This window comes from Crocodylus porosus, unplaced genomic scaffold, assembly GCF_001723895.1.
Source record: "Crocodylus porosus isolate Cpor-Errol unplaced genomic scaffold, CroPor_comp1, whole genome shotgun sequence".
Classification (NCBI taxonomy): domain Eukaryota; kingdom Metazoa; phylum Chordata; order Crocodylia; family Crocodylidae; genus Crocodylus; species Crocodylus porosus.
This window is the reverse complement of record NW_017728928.1, coordinates 9,416,903-9,432,552: the sequence shown is the minus strand read 5'-3', so window position 1 is coordinate 9,432,552 and position 15,650 is coordinate 9,416,903. Positions and strand designations below refer to the sequence as shown.

The 15,650-nt window shown below is 41.8% G+C and overlaps 1 protein-coding gene across 1 annotated transcript in view; it reads right to left on the bottom strand.

Moving 5' to 3' along the window:
* Positions 1-2,219: 2,219 nt before the first annotated feature.
* The window catches only part of CA10 (carbonic anhydrase 10), a 360,982-nt gene continuing 347,551 nt past the window's right edge, over positions 2,220-15,650 (bottom strand). The window contains exons 7-9 of the mRNA XM_019542455.1: positions 7,519-7,673; positions 5,241-5,415; positions 2,220-2,981 (exon numbers count right to left, since the gene is read on the bottom strand). Coding sequence (XP_019398000.1) covers positions 2,959-2,981; positions 5,241-5,415; positions 7,519-7,673 — 353 coding nt within the window. The 3' untranslated portion in view covers positions 2,220-2,958. The remainder of the gene's footprint in view (positions 2,982-5,240; positions 5,416-7,518; positions 7,674-15,650) is intronic.

Here is a 15,650-nt window from a genome sequence, read left to right as displayed (position 1 = left end):
CCTCTGTTTGCTTCTATATGCTGGCTTCACTTAATCCAAAATGCAGCATGAATCCACACTGGGACCAGCCTTTTTTATCATATCACTTCCTCTTTTTAAATTCAACCAGCTTATCAGTACTAGAATTTATTACTTATGAAAAGTTTTATACTGGACACCTGTCTTATCTTTCCTACCTTCTGCCATCAGGCAAACTCAGGTCAACATCTGCCAGGTATTTGTCCAAAATATAGACCGATGCTTTTGGACTTTGAATCCTAAGAAACTTTGCTCCGCAGCTTGGAAAGAGGTTTAAGACAAGCCTTCCAAACCCTGAGAAGAGTCAGTCCTATAAAAATGTTCCACTTGAAATTAAAGACCTCTGTGGTGATATAGAGACGTGCATGGGAAAGACCTGTGCTTTGTATTATGTGTACAGTTTCTGCTGACCAAACAGGACTAAAACTGTAATCTTGCTCTTATTTTAACATTAAGCCACAATGCTATAATAATTCCAGCAGTACTTGTATGGTTTGACTCAGGTCTCTGCCCATTACTAATTAGATGCAAGGTGCAGTGAAGTTGGTTGAAAAGACTCATGCTGACTAAAATAGGCGATCAATCAATCCTTGTGGTGCTGAGAATAGGCCACTGTTCTGCTACTGCCGGTGGCTGGAGGAAACGGTTGCTCTGTTTCCCTGTGACCTATGAAACAGGCAATATTCCCTCAACATGTATCCTAGCTAGTAAGCCTCACGTCCTTTAACACTGACTCCTCTGCATCTTCTACCCGAGTACCAGGCTTCTGGATGCCCTCTGTGCAAACGTGCCAAGGAGAATAGGGCTTCTTCCAGCTTTCCCTAGACCCATACAGTTGTTTAGGAGCAGCATTTAGTTTATCCTGGGTTCACTTGCTAATTCCTAAGCAACTGCTAATTCCTAATTAGCATAATCAACTGATGATCGCAATCGCTTTTCACAACATTTCATAGATGTACTTGACAAGAGCATGCAACTTACAGGAGGTGGCACTTTGCCATTGCTCGAAATGGCCAAACAGCTATGAGGACATCTCAGTGTGACACCCCTTGCAAACTGTACTGCCTCCTCCTGCTTAAGAACCAATAATGTGTTTGTCACATGCAGGTCAGTGGGGTTGCAAAGGGATCGATCCATTGAGTTGAGGTGTTCAAGTTTTTAATTGGTCTCAGTACTCACAACTTTGACACTGCAGTGTTTATTTTCCCATTACGTATCAGAATCCGCACACCTGGGTTAATAATGTTGACTGGCATATAATTGAACATTGGTAACCAGTTACAGATATCTACTGACACCTTTCACCAGCCAGCTGCCAAGCTCATAATACATGGGAGTATCAGTTTCATCCATAAAGAACTTACTCCAGGCCCCTCAACCACCTTTGATGTTTTGGAAAAAGTGGCCTTTTTTACTCATTTGCCTGCAGAGAAAAGCCTTGCTAGCTACTGAGCAGCTGTCAGCACTGCAGGAGGTCTCTGTGAAGAGATCTTTACTCATTCCTCGACTGCAAACTTAGGCCTCATCTTACTTCTGGCAATGGGAACTCGCACAACGCGGGTTTGGCCATTTGGAATACTCCAGCCATTCGAGTCCCACTTCCGGCTCTGTCAACTGGGCCGTTTCTGCTATGGACAGAGATGTCATGACAGCTTGTAGAGAGGGGAGGGTGGTTACTTAGGGCCCAGCCCACTGAAGGCTTGAAAGATTATCACTATAACATACAAGAAGGTCAAACACGGGCTACAAGAACTTGTTAAACACATTTATTGAGTTCTTGACAGTAACCAAACACAGTGAATGACCGTTATAAACAAGAAAAAGGCATTAGCTTTTACTTGGTAAGCTCCTGCTATATCTGTAAAGAAAATATATCCTTCTCCACCAATTTACAAGGTTGAATTTGTATGGCCCAATAATGGACTCAACAGAGGAAATGGTGATTTTAAACCAAGACATTTTTCATTTGCTTTCCACTTCTGGAGCCTAACTCTTATTAACGATGAACCGTAAAGCAGAGTTAAAGTCACACTCGCTTTGTTAAATGCAATCTAGTTTGCCATCAACTCTGCTAAACTGGCTGCAAACAAACAAATGAATTCAAAAAGGAAAAGGAAAAGAAAAACATAAATAGTGCAGCCACGAGTGCTAGAGGCGTAATCTTTTAGAAAGGAAAAACAAACCAAAACAAGTGAACTAAATTAATTTGTTAAAGACATTTATTGAGTTGTTAACAGTAACCAAACACAATGTATGACCTTTGTAAAACAAGAAACAGAAAATGGATCAATTCTGATCTTGGCAAGTCCTACTACAGATATGTGACAAAGAGGGAAATATTTCAATTTCCTTTATATTCTCCAGTGAAATATTTACAATACTTATCTCTCACTGTCTGTCCTTTTTTATTAAATAAACAGAAGGATCATAACCTAGAAATGTTTCCTCTACAGTCTTCTTGTTCTGTCTTGTCAGTATCCATTAATAATAGTGATATAATGAGAGCTTTCCAAGGGTTACTTGGCACACAGAACACAACTCCACTTTGATGCTGTACCGAGCCACCTTTTTTTCTTTTTCTTTTATTTTTTTTTTTAATTTTTTTTTTTTAATTTTGGGGGAGGGGGCAGAGAGGAAGAATTTCATATATACAAAGGCTGAAAAGTCTCTTTTTGTGACGCTAAATTAGTTCAGGAAAACTGTATCAAAATTGTAATCACATTTACTGTAGTTATTGTCTTTTTTTTTTTTTAATTACCACTGATCATTATGTATGAATTTTTAGTTGAGTTTCCATCATGGCAGCTCTTTTCTTGCAGCACGTTTCCACGTGCTGTGATGAATCCAAAGAGTGAATGAGGCTGGGTGCGTTCTAGATTATATCAATTCACAGTCGTAGCATTCCACTGAGGTTAGGGATTCTTCCTGCTATGTCCTTAATTACTTGAGGAGCCATTCATTTACTGAAAGAAACAAGTGACAGTCAGGCTTCCAGAAACACCGAATATGAAACAGCCTGGTTTAAAAACCAACCAAACAAAGTACCAGGCAGTAGTTGCTGAGTAATTTCAAAATGAAGACTCACGGTTGCAACAAATCAGGGCTATTCAACTTTTTAAAATGAAAAATGGTCTGTTTTAATTGAGGGGTTGTAAGATTTGCACCCCATCCCTCCCCCCAGCATTTTTCATCTTGGGTAAAATTGGGAAATGAACAGTTGCCATTTATTTTATCGGGCTTTTTTTTTTTCCTTGTCTTTTTTAATTTTACACTGTCAGCAACAAAAATATTAAGGAGGGGAGAGCACAGAAGTTGAAAAAACCCCAATACCCAAGCTCCAAACTAGAAAAAATCCAATACAGGAAACATTTTTTGGCATACAGAATATTTGTTATTTTTCAAGATACCCACCCCCAACACACTTTTTTTCCAACATCTTTATCATAAGCATATCTGCAGCTTTCCTGTCTCCTAATGTTTTACACATGTGTTTATCAGATTAGCACGCTTCTCCTATTAGATATAGGAGCATCTAACTATTCAGGTCAACCGTCTGCTACATGTACATCTTTTCACTTTTAAGGCTATACATTTTTTTTTTTTTTATTAAAGTTTATTCTTGTGATCTCTGCAGAAAGAGCAGCTCTGGGTGAGGGAGTTGGATTCTATTCCAAGTCCAGTAGCATGAACAAAGATCCCCAAGTAGGCTCCAAATGCATAGCATATGCTATTGGTAATGAAGAAACCAGCCTGACAGTAAGAGTTTGCTGGCTCGACAGCTGGAAAAAAATCATAATTTTACTTTTCCATATTACATCTGCTCAATTTAAACTGCTGAAAGATAATCAGCCCGGACCCTCCTGATACCAGTTTTATGGAGTTACCTTTCAGAGCAGGAATATATGTTGGCTCCTTGCAACATGTCCTGCAATTCTTTATTTATGGTTTTACTCTGTTCATATCAGACCCTGGCAGTGACATGAAATGACTTCTAGTGGAATTACATTTTGATTCTTATTTGCACCTGCAGCATCTGGGGGCTGGACTAGGTGTCCTTCTGAGGTCCCTTCCAGCCCTACTTTCCTCTGATGTCTTTTTAGAGAAAACAATTTATAGCTAGAAATTATTTTCTGGACAGGAACTAGAATGAAGTGTTGGGACATGTATCACTATAAAACACCTCATTTCAGGTTATTCACATCCTATTCCACCTGTTCATATGCTGATTTGCTTTTGTGTGTCCCATCAATAAAACATAATTTAAATCAGCCTGCACTCCCTTTTCTGGCTCTGCAGTGGTTGCAGTTCTATGTGTTTAAAGCTTAATGTTTAAATAGCAGATTTAACAATATTTTAGACCAGTGGTCTCCAAAGTGGCGTGCACGCAAGACGATCCATTGGGGTGCGGGAAGAAAATATTAGAACTTCTCTTTTATATTTATATAAATATACATATATTGGGGGTACACGCTCAAAAATGTTTTTACTGATAGTGGTGCATGATCAAAAAAAAGTTTGGAGACCACTGTTTTAGACAGTCCAGTAGGACAGATTGTTTTTCAAGGTGCTGGGTCTACATAAGACCTTTCTTCTCTTGCTTTTTTACTTTAAAGTGTGCAACAGAATCATTCAACTCTTAAAAGAAAATCCTATACTTTGGTCTAGCCCATTGACTACATTTTTTTTCATTTGCCTTGGGGATCATTGTTGATAACTGACACTTTTTACCCACCCATTCTCTTGATATTGAGAACACCTCTGCAACAATCTCATATCCTGGTAGGTTAAGAAATGCCCGAGGCATATTATGGCTCAATTGTGAGCCCCCAACCAGGCCCACACAAAACTTTATCATCAGGCTACTGGGCTGGTCCTCTATTTGTCTGTTGTACAGAAAAAAACCCATCCCAGCATAAGCATTTGTGATTGCATTATACCTCCAAAAAGTTCAATCACACTCCCATTAAAGATCAGGACTGACACATCCCCCATTTTCCCAGGTCAGTTAGAACATTCTTTGTACTATGGAGATGCTCTAAGGCCTGCCTGCCTTGTGAAGATACAAAATAACTTTTTCTAGCTGTCTTGGCAGTGCAACCATTGATTTATACACTTGCCTCCAAAAGGTGCTGCACATAATGATGTGCCTAATTGGTGGCATGCTTTGGGAGCTCTGCATAGGCACAGAAAATATTATTGAGATTGCTGTATGTAAAACATACCTCTATACTGAAGTTTCTGTGCTCTATTGTTTGGGCAATCTTTTCCCTGTAAACTAAAGTTGATATTAGTTCGGATACATCGATTGTTGAGAGGCTGGACTGGTCTGAAATTGTCACTCATGCTCAGAAATATCTGTGATGGTTGATTCTGGCTTAGTAGTCGTAAAGAATGCATCTACACAAAATACAAAACAAGGACTTGTAATACTATTCTTCATCATTAGTAAACACCACCATCCCAAATTAAGTAACAGAATATATTATTATACATTAAAATTAAGCCAAATTTATGTGATTTGGCATCAAGGGGAATTTCCAGGGATGCATTAAAGGCAAAGGCCATTCATTCATTCAAAACACTTTGCAGGCTACATGCAAATTACTTAAGGAAATTATGATCAAGAAATAAAAGGAATCCTAAGTTCTACGTGGAGGCAGCAGCAGATGCAGAGAACATGAACTAAAAGGCATGGTGCTAGCAGCCTTGGAGGCTGCAATCCTTTTTATCCTCTGATTCATCTCTTTTGCTTAGCACCACTGTAGTTATCCTCATACTGGTACTCTAAGGGGCTTTCCTAACTTAGGACACCCTTATGGGCCAATCTTGACCCAGTGACCCATTGTGAAGGTGGTTTTTGCCCTAGGGACACTTGCGTACTGGCAGCTGGACTACAACCCACCACCTAGGTAACAAGTGGTAGTGGCTTTCCAAGTAGCAACGAAGATGGCTGAAATTTTTCAGCTGAAACCTCTTGTAACTGAGAAATGCAGGTTCACACCAACCAACACATTTTGTGAATTTCTGCAGAGAAATTCCACAAGACAAATAAAAGGCTGCATTTTGATGTTTTCAATTCTAAATGAGATTGAATTGTATCGCTCTGGGGTACAATCGAAAGATAAAAGGACTTTTGGTGAATTATTATTGCCTCTGATAGCTACCAAGTTAGCTTAAGTATGTACTAACCAGAGAAATCCAGCGTGGTTAATGACATCAACAAGTGGGTTTTGCATTTTTTGTAATGGTTACAAGGGAAGTCTTTAGTTTTACATCAGTTTTCAGTCCAAGTATACTGCATAATTAGTAAGTATTCCATGAAATCAATTTGCAGTGCTAATTGTGTAGGATGTAACTATGCTATTCAACCAGAAAAGCATGACAAGGAATAGGTATCATGAGATTATGCCCCTTGGGTACTCCTGCAGGCTACAGAAATATTCGAATCCTCATGTTGTACATTACTTCTGGAAAGTAACAAACACGTTTCTTACAGAAAATGTGCTTCATGTTTGCTTGGAAGTTTAGAATGTGTAATATGTATCGTTTTTTCCCACTGAACTGTGTCATTCTCCTAAATTAGTCCTAATTCTCTGAATCCATGCAGAATTGGACAGAATGAATACTTCATGGTTAAAATGGGTTTCAAGCTTCCTTCAGACATCTTATTTGCAAAGTGAATATGATTTGAAACCCCCAAATTATTTTGAGAGCTGATTGCTCATCCTCCCTTTCCTTATATTTCTCAGACCAAATTACCCCTGCTGTTTTACTACAGTGGGGGAGGGCAGGAAGTGTTTTTATTATTCCCTGAAAGTTGATGTAGTGAGAAAATAGCTCTGAGATCTGCTAAGTGATCTGTAGGAGTCTCACTGATGAACACTGCACTGGGAGATGAGCTTGATCGGTGCATTTCTGAGGCTTTCACTGAGCAGGGTGGGGTTTAAAGCAACTGAATCACTTTGGCATGTTCCCTTTGTAGTAGTCCTTCAATCCATGTGTTCCTTGGATATGTGGTCTTGTCTATGGTATGGATATGGCTCCTTCTGCTTGCTCTACGCCGTCGCTGTCCGTGGCCTACAATGCATCTTTTTAGAACAAATGTCCTATATCCCAACTTCTTTGCATCAGTTCTGCCCTTCTGAAAGTACCTGTGTCATAGCCTGCATTTTTACTTGAATTTGCTGCCCCAGTTCTTCATGAGACGGCTATTGCTGCTCATTAAATGTTCTTATTTTTGCCTTGGCCTGGGTCCCTGTTAGGCATCTGAAGCTGGGTAATCCTTATAAGGCAACAAAGCCACGATTATTTTAGTCTTTCATTTAATATTTATTACTGTTAACATGCCACCATTTGGTTAGGTTTTGCATAATATACCTAAACTGCATGCAGAGATGGCTGCACCGAAGAGCTGATTCACAAGTGATAATACAAAGATATGCGGGTAAAATATTCTTCTCCTGATAATCATACTAGATCCAATAAATGCTTTTGCTTTACCTGCATCCTTGTTATGTAGACAGGTTTGTTCATTATTATCCAACTTGCTGTTTCATAGCAGGGTGGGATGGTCATTGACCCATCATATGTAATGAAACTAGAGGTCTCTGGATAAAGTTCCTCAATATTGAGTCCCTGCAGTAAGTATGCATCATCTGAGAATAAAGGGGGAGAAAGGTTTAGATAAGGCAATATTTTCACAAGACAAACTTTATTGTACATGCTCTTTACTCTGCAAGAATCTCAGCCTCGGTCTCACTGGAATATAAAGCAGAATCACTTCACATAGGCAACTGTTTAACATACTGGACAAGAACAAATATGATATAGTAATCTTGTCTGGGTCAAATTCTGCCTTTAGATGCTTATGCATAGGTCCCGTTGACTTCAGTGGGAATTCAGCACAAGTGTCTATGGAGAAAATCTGGCATTCATTTGGGAACTTGAGCTTATAAACTATCTGAACTGCTGATCTGGATGCAGCAGTCTTTGGAGAATGCCAGCTTACTGTATTTTTTGGAATGATTAACAAGTTTTGCCTGGCAAAGCATTGGGAAGGCCAAGAGTGTTAAAGCTTAATTACCCTTGTACCACGGAAAAGATTGTTCCACCTTGTTAAGGTTAATATATGATAATAAAGCTGCTCAATGAAGCCTGACGTCCTTTAGTGTGCACAGTGGGAGTGAAAGCAGTGCGAGCTCACTCAGAATGCTAAAGTCAGGGGTGAGAAAATCTGCTGTAAAGCAACTTACTGGGCTCCCCACTTTTATCATATCCTCGCTGGTAATTAATGAGCCGTCCCTTTGTAGAAGATTTCAGCGTGTGGACATGAGCCAGTGCATAATTAGAAATAGATATATCTTTTAAGAGTCATCAAAGCTGCTCAGCCCTTGCTAAGCTGCATGCATTATTGCTGCTGTATAATGTTGGCTTGATAGTGCTTCTGGCAGATATTTCAAAGCTGTAACTTGGATTTTTTTTTTTCCAGGATTCCCTCTTGAAATTCAGACTCCAGGAGTTCCTTCCTAGACCATTTGCAAGGATGCATGCACTTAACCTTTTTAACTGTCCCCCCCCGCCGGTATTATGCACTGCTGAGAAAGCTGGAATGGTTAGGTAATGGGGAAATATCAGTTGCATGTAGTATGTTTAATCTGGTTTGTTAGTACAGCAAATGTTCACACTTAGGCAAAGATGATGTGCTGTCAGGTTGCGGATTAAGCAATTTCTTTTTTTTTTCCTTTCAGTCCATGAATGTGAGGATTCATATGATTAAATGTGAGGACATAGTCAGGAAGGTCAACCGTACCTTGTCATGCATTCACAGACAAGGTGTTGGCCAAGGAGGTGATCCTCCCCCTCTATGCGACTTTGGTCAGGCCGCAGCTGGAGTACTGCGTCCAGTTCTAGGCACCACGCTTCAGGAGGGATCTCGACAGCATGGAGAGGGTCCAGAGGAGGCCACTCGCATGATCAGGGGGCAGCAGGGCAGGCTCTCTGAGGAGAGGCTACGGGACCTGAACCTGTTCAGCCTTCACAAGAGAAGGCTGAGGGGGGATCTGGTGGCCATCTATAAACTGGCCAAGGGGGGCCAGCAGGCAATGGGAGAGTCCCTCTTCCCCTGAGCACTACTGGGAGTAACAAGGAGTAACGGCCATAAGTTGACTGAGAGTAGATTCAGGGTAGATATCAGGAGGCGCTACTTCACGGTCAGGGTGGCTAGGATCTGGAACCAACTTCCAAGGGAAGTAGTACTCGCTTATCCCCTGGGGGTCTTCAGAAGGAAGCTGGACTATCACCTTGCTGGAGTCGTTTGACCCCAGCGTCCTTTCTGCTCAGGTCCCTTCTGACCCTACCAACTATGAAACTATGAAACAAAATTCACACTGACATTGATGGGAGGCGTGGAAGCAGGCGCAGAGAAAAAAACAAGTGTACTAAGATTTCTGTTTAGACTAAAGCCCCCAGTATAATGCAGGCCATTTTGAAACCATATCAAAAGGGTAAAAAATTCCCCCTCAATTTATCAGAAGTTTTCCATGCATCACCGTATTATGGTATATTTAACAAGGGGAAAAATGGAAAATCAGGTTAACAAACCATTTATAATCAACATATTTTAGACAAATTATCATAGGAAAGAAAGAAGGAAGAGAGATTTTCTTTTGAAAATGGTAATTTTTTCATGTTCACCTTTAAGAACATTATGAAGTTCATGCTAAATTTAGGTGCGGTAAGTCAGCGTGTCCAGTTCAGGCTTCGTTTTAGAGAGCTGACAAATCAGGAAATGACTGCATTTCACTGCATTTTTTTTCCCTGTGAAAAACAGCTACCAAAGCATGGTCAACTGTGTGCTGACTGAAGAGAAATAAGCCATTGAGCCTTTGACTAATTCAGTTACAATACGTGTCAGATAAGCCATATTTCTCCAGATGTCACTCATGAAGTATCTAAGCTGAATTTATTCATACTTCCCTTGACTAATACTTTGCATCCCTGGTCTACTAAAATGTTGAAACCTGCTGTTTCAGTATCCTCATTTACAAAAATTGTTGACATGAAATATCATCGCTCAATATTCACAGTATCGTTGCAGTTACAGAACAACCCTGTCTTTTTCTCTCCTCCATTTATTGTCTCTTCCTTCTCCTTTAAAAGGAAGAATAAAAAAGAAAGAACGATTTAAACAATCAAGTAAAAACACAAGAATTAAAGAAAATCCAAAAAAAACCCCATAGTTGCCGAAGGGCAAGCTTACGCAAGTAATACACTTATTCGTCTTTGCACATGTCAAACTCCTGCTTCAGGCAGCGGACAATCAAACGTAATGGCTGCTGTTGTGGCCAGTCCACCAGGGACATCCACAGCTAAAAGCACGAGTCGCTACAGCATGAACTAAATAGCCAAGGCCCCTCGTTATGGATGAAGGAGATTCCTCTCCTCTGTAGACTGGGTTGAGAGAGAGACTGGTAAGGCTTGCTGATTAGCGGGGCAACGCATGAGCGACCAGTTTTCTGTTTAAAATCTGTTAACACTTTATTTTGGGAAAGATGGCTTTGCCATGGGCTTTCTTGGTTGAGTAAAATCTACACCCCCACCCCTCTTCTAACGTGAAGCCAGTACAACTGCACTTTCACAGATCAGTTTTTGGACTCTACTAGGAGAGTGAAACACGTTGCCGCTCTTTCCTAGGGGATACTCGGTCACCTTTGTTAATGGGTTCAGCCTCAAATGGCCCAAAGCCTGGGGTACGAAGAATCTGTTTCCAAGCCAAAAAATGTTTCCTACGAAAGTGCTAAACTACTGCTGTAGCATTACTGAGCCAGCAGACTGTTAAATTTTAACAGCTAGAGATGAGTGAATACACCTGAGCCCTATTCATAAAAAAATATTTGCAGCACAACAATAATTTTGCTGGAATTACGTGAGGCACAGAATGCATTTTTTTTTCATATGAGTGATTATTTTCTGTGAGTCATCACATCTCTCTCCTTTCCCACATGAACATCCTGCACATTATTTATGAACTGCAGAGAGTGGCACGTGAGCTTCAAATGGCAGGGATTCAGTCGAAACGGTTTCAAATTCGGAGGGCCAGGTTCTCTTTGTTTCATCCACATCTAGCCTTGATGGGATGCTAGTGGCTTAAACAAAGGCAGAATGTGTCCCAAAGTATTTTTCAAGAGACTAAAGTCTGACTTAAAAATCAGTGAAGAGCAGGAACATCGGTGACTCAAGGTTTTTTATGTCACATTTATTTTAATTCACATGCTCTGTGTGGGGTCCGCTAATTAGGATCACATACAGAGCATCCAAATTAAACTAAACATGACACAAAAAAACCTTGAGTTGCCGACATTCTACGTTGCAACATATCCTTTAGTTATCCTATAGCAAGGGATTATGTGGCCAATACGGGGCCAAAGTCTCTTCTTCCAGAACTGCAAGCAATTGCCTTGGGTCCAGGGGATTTGCTCCTGTTTCGGTTTATAACAAATGTAGCCCATTGCTCTTAAGGGCTAGGGACAGAAACTACACACAAACACTTATAAGTGATTGGAAACAGATTCAAATCTGTAATACATCAGTGTACATAAACTGCTTTCAAAATGGCCAAAACAGGTTTAGGATAACCTGGTATAGATGTAGTATCAGACTTAACTGATTTAGAAGTTCAGTAAACCAATTTAACCTATCTCAAATCCCCTCCAGATTCATGTTAACTCATAGTCCCCCAAAATCTCAGAATGCTTTAGACCTCCCCTGCAAATCCCCCATTGCAGGGTGGGTGGGTTAGCCTTTGCCCAAGCTGTCTGCTCTAGTGCCCCCCAGCTTCTGGCCTGGGCCACTGCAGGCACGTGGCTGCATTTCCAGAATCAAAAGTGAACGTCTGTTCATTTGCTTATCGGTTCAATCTACGCAGCTTAGACTAACCTGCAAAGACTGGACTGTTTCAGCTTAGGGCTTCTTGACTGTCTGTACTCGGCCAAGATTGCCCTGTTCAGTTACCTTCAGATAAAAGACGTGACAAAGGCCCATGTTGGGTCAGTGTGGGGAACCCACCATCCAGGTTGTTCAGGCAGGCATAATGCATGTTAACATTTTGGGGAACACAAGCGAGACACTTTGTTAGGACAGAGCAGCGGGGACTCACTTCTGTGCTTGGGGTAGATGCGAAGGGACAAGGGAAACACCCGCTGCAGGATCACTGCATTCAGCTCAGAGGCTGCCTTTGTGTTCTGGGCCTTCATAAAGAATGGGAGGTGGGAGCACAGAGACTGCTTGCACTTTCTCTTTCTTTTGCATGCTGATGGAAGAGCCAGGCACTATCTGCCATGAATTCATTTACTATTTATATCTTTGTGCTGCCTCTGTTTGCTTCCTGTGAAGTACTGCATACTGCTGTACCATTTGTGTTCCCAGTAACTCCACAGATGAGAGCTGTGGTTAGAAGACAGTGCTGCATAGATGAGCCAAGAAGTAAATGTCAGGGCTTTCTGTGGATGTTACAATGTTGAGGGTAGCAGAACAACTGAGTATGAGAGGGTTGGATTTTGAACTTGAAAAGGCCGACATAGACTTAGATGGGAGCAAGGTGCTTTTATACAGGAGGGAACGCAGATAATTCCTGACTAAACAGACATGACATAGAAGCAGTTAGAAGTAAGCTGTCTACCAGATTATGGGCACAGGTACAAAGTAACCTGGGAATTGAGTGCTTGATGTAGAGCTTACTAAAGCCAGCGGAAAGTCTCCCACTCCTATTGGCTTAAGTGGGCTCTGAATCAAACCCTGTACTGCCTTTGAGTGTTGGGCCATGCAGGTTGTTCTCTGGGTGTGAACAGAGGATCATGTGAGTACTGTCTGGTGTTTAAGCTGAAATGTGCTAGAAGTTCTGCTCGGTTTTTTTTCTGCTAGCACTAATCATTACTTTGTGGCATCTATGCTCATTCACAGTGTGTTTATGGCAAGAAAATGAGTGCTGCATGCCACAGGACCCATAGAGTGCAATTAATGGGAACAGCAGAGGTACAGTTTGTTTTGCTGTGTCCAAGGATGGGCAAAAACAAGGAGGGATGAAGAAGTAAAAGAAAATAACTAAAAGGAAATACTGAGGCGTATGTGGTTCGAACTCCCATTGGAAATGAATTGACTCCAGTGGAAATCTAGCCTGAGGAAAGACTCCTTGATGTGGTGCATTATGATCAGCTTCTGTCTTGACTACTCTTTTTCCTTCCACTCATGCCCATTTTCCCCACCCTGAGTAATGATTTTCTGTTCGGGAATGACCGCAGAAATCGTGGGTTTGTAGGTGTAATAGACTGCCACCCTTTAATGTGATGTCTTTATGTTTATGACTTTTATTGCAGGTATATTTACTTTCTAATGTTCAAAGTCATTCTGTGTAAGGGTTCTGTGCATCCCCTGCCAATATCCTGCTTTAATAGCTATTCCCAGACTTTTTACTAGACTCTCAGCATCATTTCTATGTACAGCCCACATTCTATTTATCTTGATCTGCTTCTGCCTCGGGATAATTCCTGAACTCATGAACCTTTCTCTGTACAAATTACATTTCATTAGCTTTCATTCTCATTTACATAAAGGCCTTGACTCTGACAATTTTCTTTACAAATGGTGAAATTCCCACTCTTTCCTCTGCTTGTGCATTTGTTATGACGTTTCTTCTAGTCCTTCTCTTCATAGGTAGTACTACAAATCCTTAACTTAACCCACATTTTTCCTTTAAGAAATTAATCAAGCCACAGGCTTCCCCTAATTACATACAAAATGCACATATCCATCAACTTCTTGTGGCTACCAGAACTCTACTAAAATGAATAGGATCTGATCCCAATGGCACGGCAAACAACTAAGGATGTGCGAAACGGACCCTATTCGATTCAGATTCGGCCCAAATCAGGGACGGTGATTTGATTAATTGATTCGGATCATTGTCCCTGATTTGATTCAGCCAAATCTGAATCTGAAGTTTTGATGCTGATTCAGACAATCAGTGATTTGGACACAGATACGGCTTTAAAAGTTTTTTCTACATACCTCAAGATAACAGTGCAGCTTGTGAATGCTGCAATGCTGGGGCGGATGGAGCATCCCACAGGAGTGCAGGGGGGGCCCTCCATGTGCTCGGTGGCGAACCCGGAAGTGGACTGGAAGTACTTCTGGTCCACTGCTGGGGAGCATGCTGGGGGCCCCCCCTGCACCTCCAGCTCAGCCATGGGGGGACCCTGATGCCTCCTCAGACCCAGGAGGCACCAGTTCCTGCACGCTCCCTGGTGGACCCAGAAGAAGTGCTTCTGGTCCACTTCTGGGTCTGCTGCCAAGCATGCTGGGGAGCTCCCTGTGCTTCTGTGGGACACTCCATCTTCCCCCCATCATCTCTGCCAAATCCAATCAGGGATCGAAGCTCTGCACAGCCCTACAAACTACCACTAACTACAATGGGCCCTTGAATCTGGTTAGCTAGGGTTCAGATAGTGATACTTTATGGGTATTTAACTTTTATTTAAGGCACGAACATTGCTATCATATCAGATCATATATTTAATATAATTCCTAAAAAGGGAAGTACAACCTGGGGAACCAGGAGGATTCTGAATTCTACTCCTGGCTCAGAAAGTGAGCTTGAACATCTCACATCACTCCAAGCTGAGAAAAGCTGTCTGTAATTTTTGGATGCTCAGCATTAGACATTTAGGGTCTGAAGTTTTCAGAGGGAAACTGAAAATCTGAAGCGCTTGTTGCTTGTAACTGGAGCTATGAGAACTCAAGACTTCTGAAGCCTAGTCTTGAGACATTTAAACGTGGTCTGTGAAAAACTGAAATCTCAAAAATTTTAAACTACTTTTAGGAAATGTTTGTCTTAAGCTCTATTTGCAGGATCTGTGAAAATAGGGACATTGGTTTATGTCACCTCAAAAGGAAGTTTAGCATTAAGGGTAGGGACAGGAGTTACACATAAACTAGTTTAAGTGATCAGAAACTGGTTTAAACTTGTAATAGAACAAAAGTTGAGTGCACTTCAACCAGTTTCAAAATGGCCGAAACTGGTTTAAGATAAACCTGATGGAATGTAGTATTAGACTTAAGTGATTTGGGTCAAATTGGTTTATGCAACTTCTGTCCCAAGCCTCCTTCCTAGTTTAAGTTGAATCACAGTCCCCCAGCATCCCAGTATGCATTTCAGTCTTGGGCTGTGCTGTGCCGTGCTGTCTGCTTCAGACAGCAGGGCTGGCCCTGCCCCTCTGCTCATCAATCAGCCCTCACTGCCCAGGCTAGAAAGGGGGTGGGGGTGGGAAGCCTGGCTGGGGACAGCAGCTGGTCTGCCTGAGTGGCCAGAACTTCCCCCCTGGAGAGGAGAGGATGGGGCAACAGCTTGAGAGGGACTGTTCCCCCCACCCCCACTGCCAGACAAACCCTGCTGGGGTCTGAGAAAGGCTTTAATCCCCTACTTCCACAGCTCAGTGTGCTGCCCACAACCCCTGCTCTCTGTTTGAGCAGGGCAATTGGCTCAGGCAGGCGACAGCCTGAGAGGGACTGCTCCCCCACAGGGAAACCCATCTAGGGTCCGGGGGGGGCGGGGGCCAGGGCCCAATGGCACCAGCTCAATG